Source organism: Scyliorhinus torazame, chromosome 5, assembly GCF_047496885.1.
Source record: "Scyliorhinus torazame isolate Kashiwa2021f chromosome 5, sScyTor2.1, whole genome shotgun sequence".
NCBI lineage: Eukaryota > Metazoa > Chordata > Chondrichthyes > Carcharhiniformes > Scyliorhinidae > Scyliorhinus > Scyliorhinus torazame.
In genome coordinates, this window is record NC_092711.1 from 758836 (window position 1) to 781298 (window position 22463).

The following is a 22463-nucleotide window of genomic DNA, read 5'->3' on the forward strand; positions in this document are numbered from 1 at the left end:
ACTGACCCTCTGACAGTGCTGCACTCCCTCAGTATTGACCCTCTGACAGTGCGGCACTCCCTCAGTACTGACCCTCTGACAGTGCGGCACTCCCTCAGTACTGACCCTCTGACAGTGTGGCGCTCCCTCAGTACTGACCCTCTGACAGTGCGGCACTCCCTCTGTACTGACTCTCTGACAGTGCGGCGCTCCCTCAGTACTGACCCTCGGATAGTGCGGCGCTCCCTCAGTACTGACCCTCTGACAGAGCAGCACTCCCTCAGTACTGACCCTCTGACAGTGCGGCGCTCCCTCAGTACTGACCCTCTGACAGTCCGGTGCTCCCTCAGTACTGACCCTCTGACAGTGCGGCAACCCCTCAGTACTGACCCACTGACAGTGCGGCGCTCCCTCAGTACTGACCCTCTGACAGTGCGGCACTCCCTCAGTACTGACCCTCTGACAGGGCGGGGCGCCCTCAGTACTGGCCCTCTGACAGTGCGGCACTCCCTCAGCACTGACCCTCTAACAGTGCAGCACTCCCTCAGTACTGACCCTCTGACAGTGCAGCACTCGCTCAGCACTGACCCTCTGACAGTGCGGCACTCCCTCAGTACTGACCCTCTGACAGTGCGGCACTCCCTCAGTACTGACCCACTGACAGTGCGACACTCCCTCAGTACTGACCCTCTGACAGTGGGACACTCCCTCAGTACTGACCCTCTGACAGTGCGGCGCTCCCTCAGTACTGACCCTCTGACAGTGCGGCACTCCCTCAGTACTGACCCTCTGACAGTGCGGCACTCCCTCAGTACTGACCCTCTGACAGTGCAGCACTCCCTCAGTACTGACGCTCTGACTGTGCGGCGCTCCCTCAGTACTGACCCTCTGGCAGTGCGGCGCTCCCTCAGTACTGACCCTCTGACAGTGCGGCGCTCCCTCAGTACTGACCCACTGACAGTGCGGCGCTCCCTCAGTACTGACCCTCTGATAGTGCGGCACTCCCTCAGTACTGACCCTCTGACAGTGCGGCGTTCCCTCAGTACTGACCCTCTGACAGTGCGGCGCTCCCTCAGTACTGACCCTCTGACAGTGCGGCGCTCCCTCAGTACTGACCCTCTGATAGTGCGGCACTCCCTCAGTACTGACCCACTGACAGTGCGGCGCTCCCTCAGTACTGACCCTCTGATAGTGCGGCACTCCCTCAGTACTGACCCTCTGACAGTGCGGCACTCCCTCAGTACTGACCCTCTGACAGTGCGGCGCTCCCTCAATACTGACCCACTGACAGTGCGGCGCTCCCTCAGTACTGACCCTCAGATAGTGCGTCACTCCCTCAGTACTGACCCTCTGACAGTGCGGCGCTCCCTCAGTACTGACCCACTGACAGTGCGGCGCTCCCTCAGTACTGACCCTCTGACAGTGCGGCACTCCCTCAGTACTGACCCTGTGACAGGGCGGGGCGCCCTCAGTACTGACCCTCTGACAGTGCAGCACTCGCTCAGCACTGACCCGCTGACAGTGCGGCACTCCCTCAGTACTGACCCCCTGACAGTGCGGCGCTCCCTCAGTACTGACCCTCTGACAGTGCGGCACTCCCTCAGTACTGACCCTCTGACAGTGCGGCACACCCTCAGTACTGACCATCTGACAGTGCAGCACTCCCTCAGTACTGACCCTCTGACAGTACAGCACTCCCTCAGTACTGACCCTCTGACAGTGCGGCACTCCCTCAGTACTGACCCTCTGACAATGCGGCACTCCCTCAGTACTGACCCTCTGACAGTGCGGCACTCCCTCAGTACTGACCCTCTGACAGTGCAGCACTCGCTCAGTACTGACCCTCTGACAGTGCAGCACTCCCTCAGTACTGACCCTCTGACAGTGCGGCACACCCTCAGTACTGACCATCTGACAGTGCAGCACTCCCTCAGTACTGACCCTCTGACAGTACAGCACTCCCTCAGTACTGATCCTCTGACAGTGCGGCACTCCCTCAGTACTGACCCCCTGACAGTGCGGCACTCCCTCAGTACTGACCCTCTGACAGTGCAGCACTCGCTCAGTACTGACCCTCTGACAGTGCGGCACTCACTCAGTACTGACCCTCTAACAGTGCGACACTCCCTCAGTACTGACCATCTGACAGTGCGGCAGTCCCTCAGTACTGACCCTCTGACAGTGCGGCACTCCCTCAGTACTGACCCTCTGACAGTGCAGCACTCGCTCAGTACTGACCCTCTGACAGTGCGGCACTCACTCAGTACTGACCCTCTGACAGTGCGACACTCCCTCAGAACTGACCCTCTGACAGTGCGGCGCTCCCTCAGTACTGACTCGCTGACAGTGCGGCACTCCAGCAGTACTGACCCACTGACAGTGCGGCACTCCCACAGTACTGACCCTCTGACAGTGCTGCACTCCCTCAGTATTGACCCTCTGACAGTGCGGCACTCCCTCAGTACTGACCCTCTGACAGTGCGGCACTCCCTCAGTACTGACCCTCTGACAGTGTGGCGCTCCCTCAGTACTGACCCTCTGACCGTGCGGCACTCCCTCTGTACTGACTCTCTGACAGTGCGGCGCTCCCTCAGTACTGACCCTCGGATAGTGCGGCGCTCCCTCAGTACTGACCCTCTGACAGAGCAGCACTCCCTCAGTACTGACCCTCTGACAGTGCGGCGCTCCCTCAGTACTGACCCTCTGACAGTCCGGTGCTCCCTCAGTACTGACCCTCTGACAGTGCGGCAACCCCTCAGTACTGACCCACTGACAGTGCGGCGCTCCCTCAGTACTGACCCTCTGACAGTGCGGCACTCCCTCAGTACTGACCCTCTGACAGGGCGGGGCGCCCTCAGTACTGACCCTCTGACAGTGCAGCACTCGCTCAGCACTGACCCGCTGACAGTGCGGCACTCCCTCAGTACTGACCCCCTGACAGTGCGGCGCTCCGTCAGTACTGACCCTCTGACAGTGCGGCACTCCCTCAGTACTGACCCTCTGACAGTGCGGCACACCCTCAGTACTGACCATCTGACAGTGCAGCACTCCCTCAGTACTGACCCTCTGTCAGTACAGCACTCCCTCAGTACTGACCCTCTGACAGTGCGGCACTCCCTCAGTACTGATCCTCTGACAGTGCGGCACTCCCTCAGTACTGACCCTCTGACAATGCGGCACTCCCTCAGTACTGACCCTCTGACAGTGCGGCACTCCCTCAGTACTGACCCTCTGACAGTGCAGCACTCGCTCAGTACTGACCCTCTGACAGTGCAGCACTCCCTCAGTATTGACCCTCTGACAGTGCGGCACTCCCTCAGTACTGACCCTCTGACAGTGCGGCTCTCCCTCAGTACTGACCCTCTGACAGTGCGGCACTCACTCAGTACTGACCCTCTAACAGTGCGACACTCCCTCAGTACTGACCATCTGACAGTGCGGCAGTCCCTCAGTACTGACCCTCTGACAATGCGGCACTCCCTCAGTACTGACCATCTGACAGTGCGGCGCTCCCTCAGGACTGACCCTCTGACAGTGCGGCACTCCCTCAGTACTGACCCTCTGACAGTGCGGCACTCACTCAGTACTGACCCTCTGACAGTGCGACACTCCCTCAGAACTGACCCTCTGACAGTGCGGCGCTCCCTCTGTACTGACTCGCTGACAGTGCGGCACTCCAGCAGTACTGACCCACTGACAGTGCGGCACTCCCACAGTACTGACCCTCTGACAGTGCTGCACTCCCTCAGTACTGACCCTCTGACAGTGCGGCACTCCCTCAGTACTGACCCTCTGACAGTGCGGCACTCCCTCAGTACTGACCCTCTGACAGTGTGGCACTCCCTCAGTACTGACCCTCTGACCGTGCGGCACTCCCTCTGTACTGACTCTCTGACAGTGCGGCGCTCCCTCAGTACTGACCCTCGGATAGTGCGGCGCTCCCTCAGTACTGACCCTCTGACAGAGCAGCACTCCCTCAGTACTGACCCTCTGACAGTGCGGCCCTCCCTCAGTACTGACCCTCTGACAGTCCGGTGCTCCCTCAGTACTGACCCTCTGACAGTGCGGCAACCCCTCAGTACTGAACCTCTGACAGTGCAGCACTCCCTCAGTACTGATTCTCTGACAGTGAGGAACTCCCTTAGTACTGACCCTCTGACAGTGCGGCACTCCCTCAGTACTGACCCTCTGACAGTGCAGCACTCCCTCAGTACTGACCCTCTGACAGTGCGGCACTCCCTCAGTACTGACCCTCTGACAGTGCGACACTCCCTCAGTACTGACCCTCTGACAGTGCGGCACTCCCTCAGTACTGACCCTCTGACAGTGCGACACTCCCTCAGTACTGACCCTCTGACAGTGCAGCACTCCCTCAGTACTGACCCTCTGACAGTGCGGCCCTCCCTCAGTACTGACCCTCTGACAGTGCGGCACTCCCTCAGTACTGACCCTCTCACAGTGCGGCACTCCCTCAGTACTGACTCACTGACAGTGCGGCACTCCCTCAGTACTGACCCTCTGACAGGGCGGGGCGCCCTCAGTACTGGCCCTCTGACAGTGCGGCACTCCCTAAGCACTGACCCTCTAACAGTGCAGCACTCCCTCAGTACTGACCCTCTGACAGTGCAGCACTCGCTCAGCACTGACCCTCTGACAGTGCGGCACTCCCTCAGTACTGACCCTCTGACAGTGCAGCAGTCGCTCAGCACTGACCCTCTGACAGTGCGGCACTCCCTCAGTACTGACCCCCTGACAGTGCGGCGCTCCCTCAGTACTGACCCTCTGACAGTGCGGCACACCTTCAGTACTGACCCTCTGACAGTGCGGCACTCCCTCAGTACTGACCCTCTGACAGTGCGGCACACCCTCAGTACTGACCCTCTGACAGTGCAGCACTCCCTCAGTACTGACCCTCTGACAGTGCAGCACTCCCTCAGTACTGACCCTCTGACAGTGCGGCACTCCCTCAGTCCTGATCCTCTGTCAGTGCGGCACTCCCTCAGTACTGACCCGCTGACAATGCGGCACTCCCTCAGTACTGACCCTCTGACAGTGCGGCACTCCCTCAGTACTGACCCTCTGACAGTGCGGCACTCCCTCAGTACTGACCCTCTGACAGTGCGGCACTCCCTCAGTACTGACCCTCTGACAGTGCGGCACTCGCTCAGTACTGACCCTCTGACAGTGCAGCACTCGCTCAGTACTGACCCTCTGACAGTGCGGCACTCACTCAGTACTGACCCTCTAACAGTGCGACACTCCCTCAGTACTGACCCTCTGACAGTGCGGCACTCCCTCAGTGCTGACCCTCTGACAGTGCGTCACTCACTCAGTACTGACCCTCTGACAGTGCAGCACTCCCTCAGTACTGACCCTCTGACAGTGCAGCACTCCCTCAGTACTGACCCTATGACAATGCGGCACTCCCTCAGTACTGACCCTCTGACAGTGCGGCACTCCCTCAGTACTGACCCTCTGACAGTGCAGCACTCCCTCAGTACTGACCCTCTGACAGTGCGGCACTCCCTCAGTACTGACCATCGGACAGTGCGGCACTCCCTCAGGACTGACCCTCTGACAGTGCGGCACTCCCTCAGCACTGACCCTCTGACAGTGCAGCACTCGCTCAGTACTGACCCTCTGACAGTGCGGCACTCACTCAGTACTGACCCTCTGACAGTGCGACACTCCCTCAGAACTGACCCTCTGACAGTGCGGCGCTCCCTCAGTACTGACTCGCTGACAGTGCGGCACTCCAGCAGTACTGGCCCACTGACAGTGCGGCACTCCCACAGTACTGACCCTCTGACAGTGCTGCACTCCCTCAGTATTGACCCTCTGACAGTGTGGCGCTCCCTCAGTACTGACCCTCTGACCGTGCGGCACTCCCTCTGTAATAACCCTCTGACAGTGCGGCACTCCCTCAGTACGGACTCTCTGACAGTGCGGCGCTCCCTCAGTACTGACCCTCGGATAGTGCGGCGCTCCCTCAGTACTGACCCTCTGACAGAGCAGCACTCCCTCAGTACTGACGCTCTGACAGTGCGGCGCTCGCTCAGTACTGACCATCTGACAGTGCGGCGCTCCCTCAGTACTGACCCTCTGACAGTCCGGCGCTCCCTCAGTACTGACCCTCTGACAGTGCGGCAACCCCTCAGTACTGAACCTCTGACAGTGCAACACTCCCTCAGTACTGATCCTCTGACAGTGAGGAACTCCCTTAGTACTGACCCTCTGACAGTGCGGCACGCCCTCAGTACTGACCCTCTGACAGTGCGACAGTCCCTCAGTACTGTCCCTCTGACAGTGAAGCACTCGCTCAGTCCTGACCCTCTGACAGTGCGGCACTCCCTCAGTACTGATCCTCTGACAGTGCAGCACTTCCTCGGTACCGACCCTCTCACAGTGCGGCACTCCCTCAGTACTGACCCTCTCACAGTGCAGCACTCCCTCAGTACTGGCCCTCTGACAGTGCAACACTCCCACAATACTGACCCTCTGACAGTGCGGCACTCCCTCAGTACTGACCCTCAGACAGTGCGGCACTCCCTCAGTACTGACCCTCTGACAGTGCAGCACTCCCTCAGTACTGACCCTCTGACAGTGCGGCATCCCTCAGTACTGACCCTCTGACAGTGCAGCGCTCCCTCTGTACTGACCCTCTGACAGTGCGGCACTCCCTCAGTACTGACCCTCTGACAGTGCAGCGCTCCCTCAGTACTGACCCTCTGACAGTGCGGCATTCCCTCAGTACTGACCCTCTGACAGTGCGGCACTCCCTCAGTACTGACCCTCTGACAGTGCGGCACTCCCTCAGTACTGACCCTCTGACAGTGCGTCACTCCCTCAGTACTGACCCTCTGACAGTGCGGCACTCCCTCAGTACTGACCCTCTGACAGTGCGGCACTCCCTCAGCACTGACCCTCTGACAGTGCGGTACTCCCTCAGTACTGACCCTCGGACAGTGCGGCGCTCCCTCAGTACTGACCCTCTGACAGTGCAGCACTCCCTCAGTACTGACCCTCTGACAGTGCGGCGCTCCCTCAGTACTGACTCGCTGACAGTGCGGCACTCCAGCAGTACTGACCCACTGACAGTGCGGCACTCCCACAGTACTGACCCTCTGACAGTGCTGCACTCCCTCAGTATTGACCCTCTGACAGTGCGGCACTCCCTCAGTACTGACCCTCTGACAGTGCGGCACTCCCTCAGTACTGACCCTCTGACAGTGTGGCGCTCCCTCAGTACTGACCCTCTGACCGTGCGGCACTCCCTCTGTACTGACTCTCTGACAGTGCGGCGCTCCCTCAGTACTGACCCTCGGATAGTGCGGCGCTCCCTCAGTATTGACCCTCTGACAGAGCAGCACTCCCTCAGTACTGACCCTCTGACAGTGCGGCGCTCCCTCAGTACTGACCCTCTGACAGTCCGGTGCTCGCTCAGTACTGACCCTCTGACAGTGCGGCAACCCCTCAGTACTGACCCACTGACAGTGCGGCGCTCCCTCAGTACTGACCCTCTGACAGTGCGGCACTCCCTCAGTACTGACCCTCTGACAGGGCGGGGCGCCCTCAGTACTGACCCTCTGACAGTGCAGCACTCGCTCAGCACTGACCCGCTGACAGTGCGGCACTCCCTCAGTACTGACCCCCTGACAGTGCGGCGCTCCCTCAGTACTGACCCTCTGACAGTGCGGCACTCCCTCAGTACTGACCCTCTGACAGTGCGGCACACCCTCAGTACTGACCATCTGACAGTGCAGCACTCCCTCAGTACTGACCCTCTGACAGTACAGCACTCCCTCAGTACTGACCCTCTGACAGTGCGGCACTCCCTCAGTACTGATCCTCTGACAGTGCGGCACTCCCTCAGTACTGACCCTCTGACAATGCGGCACTCCCTCAGTACTGACCCTCTGACAGTGCGGCACTCCATCAGTACTGACCCTCTGACAGTGCAGCACTCGCTCAGTACTGACCCTCTGACAGTGCGGCACTCACTCAGTACTGACCCTCTAACAGTGCGACACTCCCTCAGTACTGACCATCTGACAGTGCGGCAGTCCCTCAGTACTGACCCTCTGACAATGCGGCACTCCCTCAGTACTGACCATCTGACAGTGCGGCAGTCCCTCAGTACTGACTCTCTGACAGTGCGACACTCCCTCAGAACTGACCCTCTGACAGTGCGGCGCTCCCTCAGTACTGACTCGCTGACAGTGCGGCACTCCAGCAGTACTGTCCCACTGACAGTGCGGCACTCCCACAGTACTGACCCTCTGACAGTGCTGCACTCCCTCAGTACTGACCCTCTGACAGTGCGGCACTCCCTCAGTACTGACCCTCTGACAGTGCGGCACTCCCTCAGTACTGACCCTCTGACAGTGTGGCACTCCCTCAGTACTGACCCTCTGACCGTGCGGCACTCCCTCTGTACTGACTCTCTGACAGTGCGGCGCTCCCTCAGTACTGACCCTCGGATAGTGCGGCGCTCCCTCAGTACTGACCCTCTGCCAGAGCAGCACTCCCTCAGTACTGACCCTCTGACAGTGCGGCGCTCCCTCAGTACTGACCCTCTGACAGTCCGGTGCTCCCTCAGTACTGACCCTCTGACAGTGCGGCAACCCCTCAGTACTGAACCTCTGACAGTGCAGCACTCCCTCAGTACTGATTCTCTGACAGTGAGGAACTCCCTTAGTACTGACCCTCTGACAGTGCGGCACTCCCTCAGTACTGACCCTCTGACAGTGCAGCACTCCCTCAGTACTGACCCTCTGACAGTGCGGCACTCCCTCAGTACTGACCCTCTGACAGTGCGACACTCCCTCAGTACTGACCCTCTGACAGTGCGGCACTCCCTCAGTACTGACCCTCTGACAGTGCGACACTCCCTCAGTACTGACCCTCTGACAGTGCAGCACTCCCTCAGTACTGACCCTCTGACAGTGCGGCCCTCCCTCAGTACTGACCCTCTGACAGTGCGGCACTCCCTCAGTACTGACACTCTCACAGTGCGGCACTCCCTCAGTACTGACTCACTGACAGTGCGGCACTCCCTCAGTACTGACCCTCTGACAGGGCGGGGCGCCCTCAGTACTGGCCCTCTGACAGTGCGGCACTCCCTAAGCACTGACCCTCTAACAGTGCAGCACTCCCTCAGTACTGACCCTCTGACAGTGCAGCACTCGCTCAGCACTGACCCTCTGACAGTGCGGCACTCCCTCAGTACTGACCCTCTGACAGTGCAGCAGTCGCTCAGCACTGACCCTCTGACAGTGCGGCACTCCCTCAGTACTGACCCTCTGACAGTGCGGCACTCCCTCAGTACTGACCCCCTGACAGTGCGGCGCTCCCTCAGTACTGACCCTCTGACAGTGCGGCACACCTTCAGTACTGACCCTCTGACAGTGCGGCACTCCCTCAGTACTGACCCTCTGACAGTGCGGCACACCCTCAGTACTGACCCTCTGACAGTGCAGCACTCCCTCAGTACTGACCCTCTGACAGTGCAGCACTCCCTCAGTACTGACCCTCTGACAGTGCGGCACTCCCTCAGTCCTGATCCTCTGTCAGTGCGGCACTCCCTCAGTACTGACCCGCTGACAATGCGGCACTCCCTCAGTACTGACCCTCTGACAGTGCGGCACTCCCTCAGTACTGACCCTCTGACAGTGCGGCACTCGCTCAGTACTGACCCTCTGACAGTGCAGCACTCGCTCAGTACTGACCCTCTGACAGTGCGGCACTCACTCAGTACTGACCCTCTAACAGTGCGACACTCCCTCAGTACTGACCCTCTGACAGTGCGGCACTCCCTCAGTGCTGACCCTCTGACAGTGCGTCACTCCCTCAGTACTGACCCTCTGACAGTGCAGCACTCCCTCAGTACTGACCCTCTGACAGTGCAGCACTCCCTCAGGACTGACCCGATGACAATGCGGCACTCCCTCAGTACTGACCCTCTGACAGGGCAGCACTCCCTCAGTACTGACCCTCTGACAGTGCAGCACTCCCTCAGTACTGACCCTATGTCAATGCGGCACTCCCTCAGTACTGACCATCGGACAGTGCGGCACTCCCTCAGGACTGACCCTCTGACAGTGCGGCACTCCCTCAGCACTGACCCTCTGACAGTGCAGCACTCGCTCAGTACTGACCCTCTGACAGTGCGGCACTCACTCAGTACTGACCCTCTGACAGTGCGACACTCCCTCAGAACTGACCCTCTGACAGTGCGGCGCTCCCTCAGTACTGACTCGCTGACAGTGCGGCACTCCAGCAGTACTGGCCCACTGACAGTGCGGCACTCCCACAGTACTGACCCTCTGACAGTGCTGCACTCCCTCAGTATTGACCCTCTGACAGTGTGGCGCTCCCTCAGTACTGACCCTCTGACCGTGCGGCACTCCCTCTGTACTGACCCTCTGACAGTGCGGCACTCCCTCAGTACGGACTCTCTGACAGTGCGGCGCTCCCTCAGTACTGACCCTCGGATAGTGCGGCGCTCCCTCAGTACTGACCCTCTGACAGAGCAGCACTCCCTCAGTACTGACGCTCTGACAGTGCGGCGCTCGCTCAGTACTGACCATCTGACAGTGCGGCGCTCCCTCAGTACTGACCCTCTGACAGTCCGGCGCTCCCTCAGTACTGACCCTCTGACAGTGCGGCAACCCCTCAGTACTGAACCTCTGACAGTGAAGCACTCGCTCAGTCCTGACCCTCTGACAGTGCGGCACTCCCTCAGTACTGATCCTCTGACAGTGCAGCACTTCCTCGGTACCGACCCTCTCACAGTGCGGCACTCCCTCAGTACTGACCCTCTCACAGTGCAGCACTCCCTCAGTACTGGCCCTCTGACAGTGCAACACTCCCACAATACTGACCCTCTGACAGTGCGGCACTCCCTCAGTACTGACCCTCTGACAGTGCGGCACTCGCTCAGTACTGACCCTCAGACAGTGCGGCACTCCCTCAGTACTGACCCTCTGACAGTGCAGCACTCCCTCAGTACTGACCCTCTGACAGTGCGGCATCCCTCAGTACTGACCCTCTGACAGTGCAGCGCTCCCTCTGTACTGACCCTCTGACAGTGCGGCACTCCCTCAGTACTGACCCTCTGACAGTGCAGCGCTCCCTCAGTACTGACCCTCTGACAGTGCGGCATTCCCTCAGTACTGACCCTCTGACAGTGCGGCACTCCCTCAGTACTGACCCTCTGACAGTGCGGCACTCCCTCAGTACTGACCCTCTGACAGTGCGTCACTCCCTCAGTACTGACCCTCTGACAGTGCGGCACTACCTCAGTACTGACCCTCTGACAGTGCGGCACTCCCTCAGTACTGACCCTCTGACAGTGCAGCTCTCCCTCAGTACTGACGCTCTTACAGGGCGGCACTCCCTCAGTACTGACCCTCTGACAGTGCGGCACTCCCTCAGTACTGACCCTCTGACAGTGCAGCACTCCCTCAGTGCTGACCCTCTGACAGTGCGGCACTCCCGCAGTACTGACCCTCTGACAGTGCGGCGCTCCCTCAGTACTGACCCTCTGACAGTGCAGCACTCCCTCAGTACTGACCCTCTGACAGTGCGGCACTCCCTCAGCACTGACCCTCTGACAGTGCGGTACTCCCTCAGTACTGACCCTCGGACAGTGCGGCGCTCCCTCAGTACTGACCCTCTGACAGTGCAGCACTCCCTCAGTACTGACCCTCTGACAGTGCGGCACTCCCTCAGTACTGACCCTCTGACAGTGCGGCACACCCACAGTACTGACCCTCTGACAGTGCGGCACTCCCTCAGTACTGACCCTCTGACAGGGCGGCACTCCCTCAGTACTGACCCTCTGACAGTGCAGCATTCCCTCAGTACTGACCCTCTGACAGGGCGGGGCTCCCTCAGCACTGACCTTCTGACAGTGCAGCACTCCCTCAGTACTGACCCGCTGACAGTGCGGCACTCCCTCAGTACTGACCCTCTGACAGTGCAGCACTCCCACAGTACTGACCCTCTGACAGTGCGGCACTCCCTCAGTACTGACCCTCTGACAGTGCGGCACTCCCTCAGTACTGACCCTCTGACAGTGCGGCACTCCCTCAGTACTGACCCTCTGACAGTGCGGCACTCCCTCAGCACTGACCCTCTGACAGTGCGGCACTCCCTCAGTACTGACACTCTGACAGTGCGGCACTCCCTCAGCACTGACCCTCTGACAGTGCGGCCCTCCCTCAGTACTGACCCTCTGACAGTGCAGCACTCGCTCAGCACTGATCCACTGACAGTGCGGCACTCCCTCAGTACTGACCCTCTGACAGTACGGCGCTCCCTCAGTACTGACCCTCTGACAGTGCGGCACTCCCTCAGTACTGACCCTCTGACAGTGCAGCACTCCCTCAGTACTGACCCTCTGACAGTGCGGCACTCCCTCAGTACTGACCCTCTGACAGTGCGACACTCCCTCAGTACTGACCCTCTGACAGTGCGGCACTCCCTCAGTACTGACCCTCTGACAGTGCGACACTCCCTCAGTACTGACCCTCTGACAGTGCAGCACTCCCTCAGTACTGACCCTCTGACAGTGCGGCCCTCCCTCAGTACTGACCCTCTGACAGTGCGGCACTCCCTCAGTACTGACCCTCTCACAGTGCGGCACTCCCTCAGTACTGACTCACTGACAGTGCGGCACTCCCTCAGTACTGACCCTCTGACAGGGCGGGGCGCCCTCAGTACTGGCCCTCTGACAGTGCAGCACTCGCTCAGCACTGACCCTCTGACAGTGCGGCACTCCCTCAGTACTGACCCTCTGACAGTGCAGCAGTCGCTCAGCACTGACCCTCTGACAGTGCGGCACTCCCTCAGTACTGACCATCGGACAGTGCGGCACTCCCTCAGGACTGACCCTCTGACAGTGCGGCACTCCCTCAGCACTGACCCTCTGACAGTGCAGCACTCGCTCAGTACTGACCCTCTGACAGTGCGGCACTCACTCAGTACTGACCCTCTGACAGTGCGACACTCCCTCAGAACTGACCCTCTGACAGTGCGGCGCACCCTCAGTACTGACTCGCTGACAGTGCGGCACTCCAGCAGTACTGGCCCACTGACAGTGCGGCACTCCCACAGTACTGACCCTCTGACAGTGCTGCACTCCCTCAGTATTGACCCTCTGACAGTGTGGCGCTCCCTCAGTACTGACCCTCTGACCGTGCGGCACTCCCTCTGTACTGACCCTCTGATAGTGCGGCACTCCCTCAGTACGGACTCTCTGACAGTGCGGCGCTCCCTCAGTACTGACCCTCGGATAGTGCGGCGCTCCCTCAGTACTGACCATCTGACAGTGCGGCGCTCCCTCAGTACTGACCCTCTGACAGTCCGGCGCTCCCTCAGTACTGACCCTCTGACAGTGCGGCAACCCCTCAGTACTGAACCTCTGACAGTGCAACACTCCCTCAGTACTGATCCTCTGACAGTGAGGAACTCCGTTAGTACTGACCCTCTGACAGTGCGGCACGCCCTCAGTACTGACCCTCTGACAGTGCGGCACTCCCTCAGTACTGACCCTCTGACAGTGCGACAGTCCCTCAGTACTGTCCCTCTGACAGTGAAGCACTCGCTCAGTCCTGACCCTCTGACAGTGCGGCACTCCCTCAGTACTGATCCTCTGACAGTGCAGCACTTCTCGGTACCGACCCTCTCACAGTGCGGCACTCCCTCAGTACTGACTCTCTGACAGTGCGGCACTCCCTCAGTACTGACCCTCTGACAGTGCAGCACTCCCTCAGTACTGACCCTCTGACAGTGCGGCACTCCCTCAGTACTGACCCTCTCACAGTGCAGCACTCCCTCAGTACTGGCCCTCTGACAGTGCAACACTCCCACAATACTGACCCTCTGACAGTGCGGCACTCCCTCAGTACTGACCCTCTGACAGTGCGGCACTCGCTCAGTACTGACCCTCAGACAGTGCGGCACTCCCTCAGTACTGACCCTCTGACAGTGCAGCACTCCCTCAGTACTGACCCTCTGACAGTGCGGCATCCCTCAGTACTGACCCTCTGACAGTGCAGCGCTCCCTCTGTACTGACCCTCTGACAGTGCGGCACTCCCTCAGTACTGACCCTCTGACAGTGCAGCGCTCCCTCAGTACTGACCCTCTGACAGTGCGGCATTCCCTCAGTACTGACCCTCTGACAGTGCGGCACTCCCTCAGTACTGACCCTCTGACAGTGCGGCACTCCCTCAGTACTGACCCTCTGACAGTGCGTCACTCCCTCAGTACTGACCCTCTGACAGTGCGGCACTACCTCAGTACTGACCCTCTGACAGTGCGGCACTCCCTCAGTACTGACCCTCTGACAGTGCAGCTCTCCCTCAGTACTGACCCTCTTACAGGGCGGCACTCCCTCAGTACTGACCCTCTGACAGTGCGGCACTCCCTCAGTACTGACCCTCTGACAGTGCAGCACTCCCTCAGTGCTGACCCTCTGACAGTGCGGCACTCCCGCAGTACTGACCCTCTGACAGTGCGGCGCTCCCTCAGTACTGACCCTCTGACAGTGCAGCACTCCCTCAGTACTGACCCTCTGACAGTGCGGCACTCCCTCAGCACTGACCCTCTGACAGTGCGGTACTCCCTCAGTACTGACCCTCGGACAGTGCGGCGCTCCCTCAGTACTGACCCTCTGACAGTGCAGCACTCCCTCAGTACTGACCCTCTGACAGTGCGGCACTCCCTCAGTACTGACCCTCTGACAGTGCGGCACACCCACAGTACTGACCCTCTGACAGTGCGGCACTCCCTCAGTACTGACCCTCTGACAGGGCGGCACTCCCTCAGTACTGACCCTCTGACAGTGCAGCATTCCCTCAGTACTGAACCTCTGACAGGGCGGGGCTCCCTCAGCACTGACCCTCTGACAGTGCAGCACTCCCTCAGTACTGACCCTCTGACAGTGCGGCACTCCCTCAGTACTGACCCTCTGACAGTGCAGCACTCCCACAGTACTGACCCTCTGACAGTGCGGCACTCCCTCAGTACTGACCCTCTGACAGTGCGGCACTCCCTCAGTACTGACCCTCTGACAGTGCGGCACTCCCTCAGTACTGACCCTCTGACAGTGCGGCACTCCCTCAGCACTGACCCTCTGACAGTGCGGCACTCCCTCAGTACTGACACTCTGACAGTGCGGCACTCCCTCAGCACTGACCCTCTGACAGTGCGGCCCTCCCTCAGTACTGACCCTCTGACAGTGCAGCACTCGCTCAGCACTGATCCACTGACAGTGCGGCACTCCCTCAGTACTGACCCTCTGACAGTACGGCGCTCCCTCAGTACTGACCCTCTGACAGTGCAGCACTCGCTCAGTACTGACCCTCTGACAGTGCGGCACTCCCTCAGTACTGACCCTCTGACAGTGCGGCTCTCCCTCAGTACTGACCCTCTGACAGTGCGGCACTCCCTCAGTACTGACCCTCTGACAGTGCGGCGCTCCCTCAGTACTGACCCTCTGACAGTGCGGCGCTCCCTCAGTACTGACCATCTGACAGTGCGGTGCTCCCTCAGTACTGACCCTCTGACAGTGCGGCACTCCCTCAGTACTGACCCTCTGACAGTGCGGCGCTCCCTCAGTACTGACCCTCTGACAATGCGGCACTCCCTCAGTACTGACCCTTTGACAGTGCAGCACTCCCTCAGTACTGACCCTCTGACAGTGCGGCGCTCCCTCAGTACTGACCCTCTGACAGTGCGGCACTCCCTCAGTACTGACCCTTTGACAGTGCAGCACTCCCTCAGTACTGACCCTCTGACAGTGCAGCGCTACCTCAGTACTGACCCTCTGACAGTGTGGCACTCCCTCAGTACTGACCCTCTGACAGTGCGGCACTCCCTAAGTGCTGACCCTCTGACAGTGCGGCACTCCCTCAGTACTGACCCTCTGACAGTGCAGCACTCACTCAGTACTGACCCTCTGACAGTGCGGCACTCCCTCAGTACTGACCCTTTGACAGTGCAGCACTCCCTCAGTACTGACCCTCTGACAGTGCGGCGCTTCCTCAGTACTGACCCTCTGACAGTGCGTCACTCCCTCAGTACTGACCCTCTGACAGAGCGGCACTCCCACAGTACTGACCCTCTGACAGTGCGTCACTCCCTCAGTACTGAACCTCTGACAGTGCAGCATTCGCTCAGTACTGAACCTCTGACAGTGCAGCACTCCCTCAGTACTGACCTTCTGACAGTGCGGCACTCCCTCAGTACTGACCCTCTGACAGTGCGGTGCTCCCTCAGTACTGACCCTCTGACAGTGCGGCACTCCCTCAGTACTGACCCTCTGACAGTGTGGCACTACCTCAGTACTGACCCTCTGACAGTGCGGCGCTCCCTCAGTACTGACCCTCTGACAGTGCGGCACACACTCAGTACTGACCCTCTGACAGTGCAGCGCTCCCTCAGTACTGACCCTCTGACAGTGCGTCACTCCCTCAGTACTGAACCTCTGACAGTGCAGCATTCGCTCAGTACTGAACCTCTGACAGTGCAGCACTCCCTCAGTACTGACCCTCTGACAGTGCGGCACTACCTCAGTACTGACCCTCTGACAGTGCGGCGCTCCCTCAGTACTGACCCTCTGACAGTGCGGCACACCCTCAGTACTGACCCTCTGACAGTGCGGCACTCCCTCAGTACTGACCCTCTGACAGTGCGGCGCTCCCTCAGTACTGACCCTCTGACAGTGCGGCACTCCCTCAGTACTGACCCTCTGACAGTGCGGCATTCCCTCAGTACTGACCCTCTGACAGTGCGGCACTCCCTCAGTACTGACCCTCTGACAGTGCGGCACTCCCTAAGTGCTGACCCTCTGACAGTGCGGCACTCCCTCAGTACTGACCCTCTGACAGTGCGGCACTCCCTCAGTACTGACCCTCTGACAGTGCGGCACTCCCTCAGTACTGACCCTCTGACAGTGCAGCACACCCTCAGTAATGACACTCTGACAGTGCGGCACTCCCTCAGTACTGACCCTCTGACAGTGCAGCACTCGCTCAGTACTGACCCTCTGACAGTGCAGCACTCCCTCAGTACAGACCCTCTAACAGTGCGACACTCCCTCAGTACTGACCCTCTGACAGTGCAGCACTCGCTCAGTACTGACCCTCTGACAGTGCGACACCCCCTCAGTACTGACCCTCTGACAGTGCAGCACTCCCTCTGTACTGACCCCCTGACAGTGCGGCACTCCCTCAGTACTGACCCTCTAGCAGTGCGGCCCTCCCTCAGAACTGACCCTCTGACAGTGCGGCACTCCCTCAGTACTGACCCTCTGACAGTGCTGCACTCCCTAAGTACGGACCCTCTGACAGTGCAGCGCTCCCTCAGTACTGACCCTCTGACAGTGCGGCACTCCCTCAGTACTGACCCTCTGACAGTGCGGCACTCCCTCAGCACTGACCCTCGGACAGTGCAGCACTCCCTCAGTACTGACCCTCTGACAGTGCGGCACTCCCTCAGTACTGACCCTCTGACAGTGCAGCACTCCCCCAGTACTGACCCTCTGACAGTGCAGCACTCCCTCAGTACAGACACTCTGACAGTGCGGCGCTCCCTCAGTACTGACCCTCTGACAGTGCGGCACTCCCTCAGTACAGACCCTCTGACAGTGCAGCACTCCCTCAGTACTGTCCCTCTGACAGTGCGGCACTCCCTCAGTACTGACCCTCTGACAGTGCGGCACTCCCCCAGTGCTGACCCTCTGACAGTGCGGCACTCCCTCAGTACTGACCCTCTGACAGTGCGGCACTCCCTCAGTACTGACCCTCTGACAGTGCGGCGCTCCCTCAGTACTGACCCTCTGACAGTGCGGCACTCCCTCAGTACTGACCCTCTGACAGTGCGGCACTCCCTCAGTACTGACCCTCTGTCAGTGCAGCGCTCCCTGAGTACTGACCCTCTGACAGTGCGGCACTCCCTCAGTACTGACCCTCTGACAGTGCGGCACTCCCTCAGTACTGACCCTCTGACAGTGGGGCACTCCCTCAGTACTGACCCTCTGACAGTGCGGCACTCCCTCAGTACTGACCCTCTGACAGTGCGCCGCTCCCTCAGTACTGACCCTCTGACAGTGCGGCACTCCCTCAGTACTGACCCTCTGACAGTGCGCCGCTCCCTCAGTACTGACGCTCTGACAGTGCAGCACTCCCTCAGTACTGACCCTCTGACAGTGCGGCATTCCCTCAGTACTGGCCCACTGACAGTGCGGCACTCCCTCAGTACTGACCCTCTGACAGTGCGGCACTCGCTCAGCACTGACCCGCTGACAGTGCGGCACTCCCTCAGTACTGACCCTCTGACAGTGCAGCATTCCCTCAGTACTGACCCTCTGACAGTGCAGCACTCCCTCAGTACTGACCCTCTGACAGTGCGGCACTCCCTCAGTACTGACCCTCTGACAGTGCAGCATTCCCTCAGCACTGACCCTCTGACAGGGCAGCATTCCCTCAGTACTGACCCTCTGACAGTGCAGCGCTCCCTCAGTACTGACCCTCTGACAGTGCAGCGCTCCCTTAGTACTGACCCTCTGACAGTGCGGCACTCCCTCAGTACTGACCCTCTGACAGTGCGGCGCTCCCTCAGTACTGACCTTCTGACAGTGCGGCGCTCCCTCAGTACTGACCCTCTGACAGTGCGGCGCTCCCTCAGTACTGACCCTCTGACAGTGCGGCACTCCCTCAGTACTGACCCTCTGACAGTGCGGCACTCCCTCAGTACTGACCCACTGACAGTGCGGCACTCCCTCAGTACTGACCCTCTGACAGTGCGACACTCCCTCAGTACTGACCCTCTGACAGTGCAGCACTCCCTCAGTACTGACCCTCTGACTGTGCGACACTCCCTCAGTACTGACCCTCTGACAGTGCGGCACTCCCTCAGTACTGACCCTCTGACAGTGCTGCACTCCCTAAGTACGGACCCTCTGACAGTGCAGGACTCCCTCAGTGCTGACCCTCTGACAGTGCAGCGCTCCCTCAGTACTGACCCTCTGACAGTGCAGCACCCCCTCAGTGCTGACCCTCTGACAGTGCAGCACTCCCTCAGTACTGACCCTCTGACAGTGCGGCACTCCCTCAGTACAGACACTCTGACAGTGCGGCGCTCCCTCAGTACTGACCCTCTGACAGTGCGGCACTCCCTCAGTACTGACCCTCTGACAGTGCAGCACTCCCCCAGTACTGACCCTCTGACAGTGCGGCACTCCCTCAGTACTGACCCTCTGACAGTGCGGCACTCCCTCAGTACTGACCCTCTGACAGTGCGGCACTCCCTCAGTACTGACCCTCTGACAGTGCAGCACTCCCTCAGTACTGTCCCTCTGACAGTGCGGCACTCCCTCAGTACTGACCCACTGACAGTGCGGCACTCCCTCAGTACTGACCCTCTGACAGTGCGACACTCCCTCAGTACTGACCCTCTGACAGTGCAGCACTCCCTCAGTACTTACCCTCTGACTGTGCGACACTCCCTCAGTGCTGACCCTCTGACAGTGCGGCACTCCCTCAGTACTGACCCTCTGACAGTGCGGCACTCCCACAGTACTGACCCTCTGACAGTGCTGCACTCCCTAAGTACGGACCCTCTGACAGTGCAGGACTCCCTCAGTGCTGACCCTCTGACAGTGCAGCGCTCCCTCAGTACTGACCCTCTGACAGTGCAGCACCCCCTCAGTGCTGACCCTCTGACAGTGCAGCACTCCCTCAGTACTGACCCTCTGACAGTGCGGCACTCCCTCAGTACAGACACTCTGACAGTGCGGCGCTCCCTCAGTACTGACCCTCTGACAGTGGGGCACTCCCTCAGTACTGACCCTCTGACAGTGCGCCGCTCCCTCAGTACTGACCCTCTGACAGTGTGGCACTCCCTCAGTACTGACCCTCTGACAGTGCAGCACTCCATCAGTACTGACCCTCTGACAGTGCGGCACTCCCTCAGTACTGACCCTCTGACAGTGCGGCACTCCCTCAGTACTGACCCTCTGACAGTGCGGCACTCCCTCAGTACTGACCCTCTGACAGTGAGGCACTCCCTCAGTACTGACCCTCTGACAGTGCGGCGCTCCCTCAGTACTGACCCTCTGACAGTGCGTCACTCCCTCAGTACTGACCCTCTGACAGTGCGGCACTCCCTCAGTACTGACCCTCTGACAGTGCGGCGCTCCCTCAGTACTGACCCTCTGACAGTGCGGCGCTCCCTCAGTACTGACCCTCTGACAGTGCGGCACTCCCTCAGTACTGACCCTCTGACAGTGCGGCACTCCCTCAGTACTGACCCTCTGACAGTGCGGCACTCCCTCAGTACTGACCCTCTGACAGTGCGGCACTCCCTCAGTACTGACCCTCTGACAGTGCGGCACTCCCTCAGTACTGACCCTCTGACAGTGCGGCACTCCCTCAGTACTGAGCCTCTGACAGTGCGGCACTCCCTCAGTACTGACCCTCTGACAGTGCGGCACTCCCTCAGTACTGAGCCTCTGACAGTGCGGCACTCCCTCAGTACTGACCCTCTGACAGTGCGGCACTCCCTCAGTACTGACCCTCTGACAGTGCGGCACTCCCTCAGTACTGAGCCTCTGACAGTGCGGCACTCCCTCAGTACTGACCCTCTGACAGTGCGGCACGCCCTCCCTCATTTACCCAGAGTTCTCCTGGAGGGTGGGATGCAGGCTGACGATCCCATGCTGTGAAGCGCGAGTCAGATTCTTCGGCGATTCAGCTCGAACACGATGATTCTGCGGAATTCAAGCAGCTTTCGCCTCTCGGCACCTTACAGCGAATCGCAGCTCTCGGTTGTCAAATTACAACCTCTGCTGAGAATCCGCTATCTTCCAATACACACAGACCAAGGGAGGGAGTGTGTGAGAGACAGGGAGAGAGGGACAGAGAGAGAGACAGAGAAAGAGAGAGAGAGACAGAGAGAGAGAGGCAGAGAGAGAGACAGAGAGAGAGAGACAGAGAGAGAGACAGAGAGAGAGAGACAGAGAGAGAGAGAGAGAGGCAGAGAGAGAGACAGAGAGAGAGAGACAGAGAGAGAGAGAGACACACAGAGAGAGACACACAGAGAGAGACAGAGAGAGAGAGACAGAGAGAGAGGCAGAGAGAGACAGAGAGAGAGAGGGGGACAGAGAGAGAGACAGAGAGAGACAGAGAGAGAGGGGGACAGAGAGAGACAGAGAGACAGGGAGAGAGACACAGAGAGAGAGACACAGAGAGAGAGACAGAGAGAGAGAGAGAGACGCACACAGAGAGAGACAGAGAGACAGAGAGAGAGGCAGAGAGACAGAGAAAGAGAGACAGAGGCAGAGAGAGAGACAGAGAGAGACAGAGAGAGGGGGACAGAGAGAGAGACAGAGAGAGACAGAGAGAGAGGGGGACAGAGAGAGACAGAGAGAGAGACACAGAGAGAGACAGAGAGAGACAGAGAAAGAGAGACAGAGACAGAGATAGAGACAGAGAGAGAGAGAGAGACGGAGAGACAGAGAGAGAGACAGAGAGAGGGAGACAGAGAGACAGAGAGAGAGAGACTGAGAGAGACACAGAGAGAGGAAGAGAGACAGAGAGAGAGAGAGAGAGACGCAGAGAGACACAGAGAGAGAGACACACACAGAGAGAGACGGAGAGAGAGAGACAGAGAGAGAGAGAGACAGAGAGAGAGAGACAGAGAGAGAGAGAGACACTGAGAGAGAGGACAGAGACAGAGAGGGGGTGATGAAGAGGTTGTGTGATAGAGAGATAGTGAGGGAGAGGTAGTCAGAGGGAGAGATAGTGAGAGAGAGGGAGTGAGAGAGGGAGTGTGACGGAGAGGTAGTGAGGGACTGCAGCAAGTCATTGATGTGCCTCGGGGATATTATTAAGTGAACATTGCCTCAATGCCAGCAGTCTTGCTGGACACAATGACCAAATTGCTACTCGAAATAGACAATTGGCAGAACTGACCTTTTTCACGTTGCTTCCTGGCGTTGGGAGAATATCCCCAGCTTTAATCTTCCCGATGTCTTACTGCATCTCAGAAAGACACAGAATTATCAGCAGGTTTGAGATATCTGTCACATCAGCCTGTGCTCTCTGTCCGCTCTCCCTCTCTCTCTGTCCCTCCCTCTCTCCGTCCCTCTCCCTCTCTGCCCCGCTCCCTCTCTGTCGCTCTCTCTCTGTCCCTCCCTCTCTCCGTCCCTCCCTCTCTCTCTGTCCCCCTCTCCGTCTCTGTCTTTCTCTGTCCTTCTCTCTCTCTCTCCGTCCCTCCCTCTCTCTCTGTCCCTCCTCTCTCCGTCCCTCTCCCTCTCTGCCCGCTCCCTCTCTGTCCCTCTCCGTCCCTCCCTCTCTTTCTGTCCCTCTCTCCGTCTCTGTCTCTCTCTGTCCCTCTCTCTCTCACTCTCTGTCCCTCTCTCTCTGTCCCTCTCTCTCTTTCTCTCTCTCTCTCTCTCTGTCCCTCCCTCTCTCTT

At 59.4% G+C, this 22463-nt stretch overlaps 1 protein-coding gene across 3 annotated transcripts in view; it reads right to left on the reverse strand.

Moving 5' to 3' along the window:
* Positions 1 to 22267, reverse strand: part of LOC140418131 (copine-6-like) — a 581759-nt gene extending 559492 nt beyond the window's left edge. Inside the window, exon 1 of one of the 3 annotated variants that reach the window (XM_072501545.1) lies at positions 21961 to 22267. Coding sequence is in view for 1 of the 3 variants with exons in the window: in XM_072501543.1 (XP_072357644.1) it covers positions 20662 to 20704 (43 nt within the window). In the remaining 2 variants the exon portion in view is untranslated. Of the gene's footprint in view, positions 1 to 20661; positions 20808 to 21960 lie in introns of those variants that run through there. The other 2 variants (XM_072501543.1, XM_072501544.1) reach the window with 2 other exon arrangements.
* Positions 22268 to 22463: the final 196 nt, after the last annotated feature.